This window comes from Triturus cristatus, chromosome 12 (genome assembly GCF_964204655.1).
Source record: "Triturus cristatus chromosome 12, aTriCri1.1, whole genome shotgun sequence".
Lineage (NCBI taxonomy): Eukaryota > Metazoa > Chordata > Amphibia > Caudata > Salamandridae > Triturus > Triturus cristatus.
Window position 1 is genome coordinate 844540563 of NC_140595.1, and position 7693 is coordinate 844548255.

The following is a 7693-nucleotide window of genomic DNA, read 5'->3' on the forward strand; positions in this document are numbered from 1 at the left end:
GCCTCCTGGCTACATCTCATGCTTGGTTGCACTTCTTGAAACTACATATTGAACATAAAATCAGTAAATGAAACTGAAATGAGTTTAGCTACTTCCTGATTCCAGCTTCGCGAGTGTCTGAAGTACTTTCCTATTGGCCCAGAGCAAAGAGGACTTGTACGCCCACGGCCGCTGCCCATGCAATCCTGACAACATCTATTTAAATGAAAAGCACCCTGAAAACAAATTAGAAACAAGACACGAGACATGCTCTGTGATGGGGGAGGGGCATTAAAGTGTCACAAGAACTGGGAGAAGTATATGGGCACAGAGTTGTGTGCGCACGCATGCTAAAAGAAAAAAAGGACGAGAGTGGTGCGCATACGACGTCAAAAGTCAAAGCAGGCTGGTGAGTGGTGTGCAATGTGCGCGCACCATGACGAGAGAGGAAAGCCAGATGGAGCCTCTGCTCGTCATTGTGCGCGTAACCACACGCTCTATGCCAGACAAAAAGCTGTGGTAGGACTTTTGGAAGCCCGCTCACTAAATGTCTCGCGAGAGCAGTGCATGCGCTGGCTAAGGCGAGACCTAAAAAAGCAAGGAGAGGAAACAAGTTAGTGTGGAGGGGTATGGTGTTAATTGGTCGGATGTCTGTGCAGTCTTAGGAGTTGGGATTCAGAGTCCTGAAAATAAAAAACACTGAGCAATTCTAAAAAGCTTCAGAGGGAACAGAATGGAAAGCTGCCACCAGAGGGGCCGAGACTGCTGCAACAAATGACAAGGGCGCTGATAATGTGCAAACATCTCGCGCGCCAAGAAAAATTAAACTTCCCTAGCGCCACCGCGGGCTCTCATTGCGCTTGCGCATCGTCCGGAGCCGCCGGAAGCCGCTCGACGTCGAATGGTGTAAGCGCGTTATTCCCGCGTTGGCACAACCCACATGCGCTCCAAAGTCCTGCCGTTCTCCCTCCCCTCTGCGCAAGCGTACTGAGATTTCCTCAGGGTTCCATCCCCATCGCGCTTGCGCAGGGCGTGAGGACGTCTGCGTGTGGAGTGCGTTCTGCGTCACATACATGCGCAGTCGGCGGAAAAGCGACCGACATTTTCAAACTTGGACCGAGCGAGCGGCCTTTTGTGGGACGCAGCGCGGAGGAGAAGCGGGCAGGGAAGATGAGCGAGCGGCAGGCGCTGCGCATAGACTACGCGCACGGAACAGTGCCCGGCACCGCCTTTGTGATCGACGAGCCCTTCCCCATCCCGCCATGCGGGCCCCGCGTGCCGGCCGGCAGCAGCGAGAGAGGCCTGGGCGGCGGAGGCGCGGGCTTCGGCTCCTCGGGGACCTGGGACGAGGAGCCGGGCCCTCAGCGGCGGGAGGAGCCCTCTTGGAGCGGCATGGACTGGTCACCCTCGGGCCCGCAGCCCACGATCCCGGACGGCGGCCGCTTCCGTGGAGAGGACGGGCCGGCGAGGAGGCCCAACGGCAGCTACATGCGGAGGCCGCTGCTGAGTGGCCCTGGAGTCCGAGGCGGCGGCCCTGGATCCCGAGGCGGCGGCCCCGGGCCTGGTGGAGACCTGGAGGATGACGGCGAGGGCTTCCGAGGAGGACCCGGACAGAGACCAGGCCTGGGCGGCTTCCGAGGCCGGGGGCCGATGGGACAGCACGGGGGCCCCGGAGGGAGAGGCCGAGGGGGCAGCCCCGAGGACAGGGACAATACCTTCCGAGACCGCGGGCCGCCGGGGCAACGAGGAGGCCCTGGGGGCAGAGGGCGCAGCTCGGAGGACAACGACCACGGTTTCAGGGGCCCACGGGGAGGCTTCGGTGGCAGAGGGCGTGGAGCAGGCCCCGAGGACATGGAGAGCAGGTTCAGGGGCCGCGGGCCCATGGGAAAGCGAGGGGGCTTCGGGGGCCGAGGCTCAGGACCTGATGACAGCGACGGCTCCTTCCGGCAGCGCGGACCGCTGGTGGGGCCTGGAGGCACCGGCCGCAGAGAGCGCACCGCGGGGGTAGAGGACGCTGACTGTCCCTTTCGGCAGCGCGGCCCGCTGGTGGGGCCTGGAGGCACCGGCCGCAGAGAGCGCACCGCGGGGGTAGAGGACGCTGACGGTCCCTTTCGGCAGCGCGGCCCGCTGGTGGGGCCTGGAGGCACCGGTCGGAGAGACCGCAACGCTGGGACTCAGGACACGGACGGCCCCTTCCGGCAACGAGGACCGCTGGTGCAGCCCGGTCGGAGAGACCGGACCTCCGGGGTAGAGGACACTGACGGCCCCTTCCGGCAGCGAGGACCGCTGGTGCAGCCTGGGGGCACCGGCCGGAGAGAGCGCACATCTGGAGCTGAGGACAAAGACGGCCCCTACCGGGTACGAGGCCCGCTGGTGCAGCCTGGGAGGCGAGGCCGTGAGCAGGAGGGCGCAGACGGGGCGTCCTGGGGTCGGGGGCTGACGGAGCAGCGAGGCCGCGGGGGCAGAGGACGAGGCTCCGGCCATGAGGGCCCGGACAAATCCTTCCAAGTCCGGGGCCCGCTGGTGCAGCCAGGTAAACGAGCTCGAGAGCAGCAGCAACAGGAGGCGGCTCTGCAGGAGGGCAAGCCCTTCACCCCCAAACCAGTGAGCAAGCACGCCACCCCAGGCAAGATCCTGACCTCCCAGATCCCACCGCTCATCAAGCGGCCCCCGGTCAGCAAGTTCAGGAACCGCTTCCCCGGGAGCGACGACAGCAGCCCGTCCCCCTCCCCGCCGCTGGGTGCCAAGACCAACTCCACGGGGCCCAAGGCCCCCACTCCAGGTGCAACCCCTGGGCACAAGAGCAGCGGATCCCCAGCACCTGGCACCCAGAAGAGCAGCTCTGAGGCTACAGGCGGGGCCGCCAAGAAACCGGAGTCGACCGCCTCTAGGAAGACATCCTCCAGGAACCGCTCTCCTGGGAAGTCGTCCTCCAAGAACCGCTCTCCTGGGAAGTCGTCCTCCAAGAACCGCTCTCCTGGGAAGTCGTCATCCAGGGCCCGCTCCAGCTCCAAAGGCCGCTCCCGGCGGAGGAGTCGCAGTCGCTCCCCCCGCAGACACCGCTCTCGGTCCCGCTCCTCTCACAGGCGCCGCTCCCGCTCCCCCCGCAAGCACCGCTCTCCCTATCGGCCGATGACCATGCTCCCCGGGACCGACGAGGGCTTCGGGATCCGGGTGATCGGCTTCCCGGTGCGTTCCTCGGACCGCTCCCTGCAGGATGCGCTGTATCACGAGTTCAGGCGGCACGGCAGGATCATCTCTGTGGACATGCACGGCTGTGCCGAGGATCGCTACGCCATCATCTTCTACCAGACTTCTGCTGAGCGGGAGGCAGCGCTCACCGCCTTCAAGGGCGCCTGCTTCTTTGGGCGCCCGGTGCACATGGAGCCGTGGGACGCCAGCAAGGCGGGTTCGGCCGTGCGCTCCTGGGAGGACGACGCCTCCTTCCGTCCCCTGGGCGAGCGTGCAGACGAGTTCCACCCGCGGGCAACCAAGATTCTCTTTGTGGGCAACCTGGAGAAGACGCTGACCCGGGAGGATCTGAACAACGTCTTTCAGCGCTTCGGTGAGATCCTCGGCATCGACCTGAAGAAGATGGTGGGGCTGCCCAACCGCTTCGCATTCATCCAGTTCATCGACATTGCCAGCGTGTGCCGAGCCATCAAGGAGATGGATGGGGAGCTGCTGCGCAACACCCGCCTGCGCCTGGGCTTCGGCCGCTCCAAGCCCACCAACTGCCTCTGGGTGGATGGCCTGCCCGACATGCTCACAGAGTCCCAGCTCACGGCGCACTTCTCCGCACACGGCACTGTGCTCAAGCTGTCATTTGACCCCGCCAAGGGGGTTGCCCTGGTCTTCTTCAAGACCGTAGAACAGGCTGAGGCGGCGCTGGCCGAAGCCCGTGGCCAGACTGTGGCTGGCAACCGCATCAAGGTGGACTTCGCCAACAGCCGCAGCCAGGCAGCCTTCTACCGGGTCACCGAGCCAGGCCCGGACGACGGGATTGACGTGGAGCCCGAGAAGGAGGCCCCCCCTACCACAGGGTTCAAGGTCTCTGACATAGAGGCTGGGGACGTGCTCCGGAAGGTGCTGCTGGTGTAGGGCATGGTGGCGCCACAGATTTTGGGATAGTCCTGTCCGAACACTGAAAAGTGACCTGCTCCGTGGTGTTTGTGGAACCCTCCCTCTCACAAATGGGGTGCTACTCCCTGAACTTCATGCCACCCTGGTGAGGTTCCCAGCGTGTAACACAGACGGTGCTCCATATTGGAGTCAAAGGCAAGGAGGGGAGATGGGTTCTGCATGACTGCTGTGGAGCAGAGACGCATAGTGCGTTGAGAGGAGTGAACTTGAACACAGTTGAGTACAAAGAAACACATTTTCCCATTCAATGTTTTGAACTCGATGGCATTTTGAGGTCATTGAAGGCATATATTTAATGCCCTTGGGATGGACAAATCGGACGTCAGAGAAAGAATATCCTGGAATGGCATTAGTCTGAAACTTTGTCACACTGACACTTGCATGTGCCAGGCGTAGACGGGGGGCACGCAGCCTAATACCACTGTAGAAACACCAGACCCTTTTGTTTTATTCTCAGGTTAGGCAGAGGGTGCAGCACTCGACTTGGAAGATAAGCTCTGGCCTGACCGAAAGCCGAAGAGCAAGAGACAAACACCCAGACTACCCAAGTTTTCTTGTGAATATATACTTCAGAAATGCTTTTTGGTTACACCACCCTGAGGCTTAAAAAGAGGGCAGAAGTGTTACATTTGTTCTTACCAGGTGGAAAAAGTTATGAAAGTGGTGTTAAGAAGTCAAGCCTCACGATTGATGGACTGTTTTTGACACTTGTGGAAAGCATTTATTTTAGGAAAGGGGGTTCCAAACAAAAAGCTTTTTGAAAATGTGTTGTAAACAAACCATCAGTTTATTTTACAAAAATTAAAATTGTTTTGGAGTATTTTAACAATTTTATTTTCCAACCTGTTGTAAGCTGTATGTAGTTGTCCCCTAGTTTCCTAATGGTTTTGATTTTCTGCAGGGTGTTCTGTTTGGTTTGCTGTCTAGGCTTTTACTCTGTTCCTTTCACACTACACAATTCACTCTTCGCAGGGCTGGAACGTCTGTATAGGTTGACTCTAGCCTGGATGACCTCTTCTTTGTTCTTTGAACTTGTCCCTTTCCAGGTTATAGTTAAAACCTGTACCTAAAATATCAGGTGCTCTTTAGAGACAGTTTTTTAAATCCCCATTTTTAGTTTGGATGTTTTCTCTAGTTTTTCAGATTGTGTAAGGATGTTTAAATCTGTCAAGGCTCTTGTGTTTTTTTTCTTTTTCTATAGTGGGCAGGCTTAGTCTGCTGATGTCAGCCATTAGTCCACCCGTATAGATAGGCAAGAGTAAACTCCATGTAATAATGAACAGTTTGGAAATACTTGCATTAGTGCAGGTTATTATTTAGAGAGCTAGTTGATGAGGTCTTGGTGCAGAAGGGGCACCAGCAGACCGGTTTCCGTTTATCCGTGAACAAACAGAGCTGGGTGGTAAGGCCGGCCTGCTTCTGTGCACTGAAGTGTCAGCGTGAGAACCTTTCTTCTAATATGCTAGCAAATGGACCCCCCCCCCCCGACAACGTAGTGTTATTGATTACCTTGACTGTTATTTTCTTCACCGTTTGCTTTGGCGACAGAAGTTTCTATTGCCTCAGGCCGCGTCATTCCTCGAATGAGTCTTTTCTAAATGGATATACTCTTTGCATTGTTGGAGGGAGGAATACTCTGGCCCTCGTTTCCAATCCTTTTTGTTGTTTAAAGGTCTTTTAGAAATGACAATACAATGATCTGTTTGGTGTGGGGGATGGAGGGGGGGCATTGCTGACAACCTGAGGCACTCCTTTCACTTTAGATGTTGGGGCAGGGCTTGCTTTAGTTAAGCAGTCAAGGGAGGAGATGTCCACGTATTTGGCATTCACTCGTTATGTTGGCAAATTTGGCACAGCGGGTGGAGGTTATGACAGCCGTTGATGGGCATATCGGGACAGGAACCAATCAAGTTATCATCTGAAAACTAGTGCAGATGGTTTGTTCTGGGATCTTTGCTTTGAGCTTGGTCATGAGTTATGCTCAGCAGTTACTGTGATTGAGTGATTTTGTCTCTTCTGTTTTGGGTTGTCAGAAAAACTTGCTACCTCCTATGTTGGTCAGTTCTCTGTGATGGTCTTTGAGGCAAAGTCGTGTTGTTTAAATACTGAATTGTCTTTTTGTATTTAAATACCTTTATAGCTCCCTAGTTAACCAGTGACCCCCTTCTGTTAAAGCATGTGTTGTCCATCCCATGACTGCTGTTTGCCTTTACTGTCGTACCCCAGGCACTGGAAAGTGCATATTACGAAATAGCTTTCATATAGGCCAACAACATAAGGGAACAAAACCATTGTTACCGCTGTCCCTATATTGCTTTAGGTCCATCCTGCTGTGTGGGAGGATATCTGCTTTCATGTACGTGCCACTGGTGCTTTTACCTGGGTACTTTGTGTTCTCTTGTCCCCTACAGATTGAATTCTGTTCACCAGTAGGAATGGGGTGGTAGCCATCGACCCTGCATTGTGCTTCAGAACAACCTTTATCAACTTCTGCCTTTGCGAACATGCTCATCTTAATGTCCACTTTTCCTGGCTGAGGGCACTTTTTTTAGGGCATCGAATGGAAACAGTCCTGTGTTTTTACGGTAAAACATTTTCCAATTGGATTCCTTGGATAGGCTTGTGACACAAATGGCATAATTTACTCGCTCTTGCTTCAGGGAGTGGACTTGACATCTGCTTTGGAAATCGTTTATTAGGAGGGCAGATTTAGAGCAGCCAAACACCACCAATTCAAAAATTGGGTTGAAAAATAAAACATAGGTGAAACATGCTTCTAACCACGGATGCGTGAGTGTTTTCAGTGTGTCCACAAACAGTTTACAGGAAACGGGGGAAACTGGCGTTTTTCAAGCTCTGAAGTTAAGAATGAAATGTCTGCCTCTACAGGTAGGTGTATGTTTTTCTAGTTGCTCATCTCTAGTTTACGTGATTTATTTACGTAGGCACATCAACCCAATGGGACACCCTTCTGGAGAGTTTCTCAAAGTGCTTCTCAAGTTGCTTTTCAGTTGCCGTCTCTTGCCGTTTGATGGCCCAGTATGGGAACCAGAGGTGTTGAAGTCTGACATGCTGAGTTCTGAACAAGTTGCATTTGTGTTTTTTTTTTAGTCTAGTTCTAGGTTTGTTGATCACCTTGTAGTTGAAGGTGTGTTACCCTATACCTGCTAGGCCTCAGTTTGGCTGTATAAAACAAGGCATGCTCACCCCCTTGGCTATTGTTTCTAGAATACACTTAAGCGTTCAGCCTGAGCCCCACAAGCTGGGTGCCTGAGCTTCTCCTGGTAATCAATGGGTGGGGCTAGATGGACCAGGCTACTCCTGTTGTGCGAATACTGCTGCAGTCCCACACGAGACACTTGCCCTGAACGTGGAGTGGCATGTAAGCTAGCAGTGACCCTTCTGTATATTAATGGTAAAATAAAAGTGCATAAATGTATTGAGTTACATGTCGCACCATGCTCTCATTTGTTCACTGGCATGTAATGAAAGCATTTTTCACATACATGAGGTATTGCTTCTTGGTCAACAATGTGACTAGAAGCCCCACGGTTGTAGTAACAGTAAAACC

The 7693-nt window shown here is 54.6% G+C and overlaps 1 protein-coding gene across 1 annotated transcript; it reads left to right on the forward strand.

The window, feature by feature from the left end:
• Window positions 1-1010: 1010 nt before the first annotated feature.
• Window positions 1011-6895, forward strand: LOC146783052 (uncharacterized). The gene has a single exon (XM_085639436.1). The coding sequence runs from the start codon at window positions 1150-1152 to the stop codon at window positions 4078-4080; it is 2931 nt and encodes a 976-aa protein (XP_085495562.1). The 5' UTR covers window positions 1011-1149; the 3' UTR covers window positions 4081-6895.
• Window positions 6896-7693: the final 798 nt, after the last annotated feature.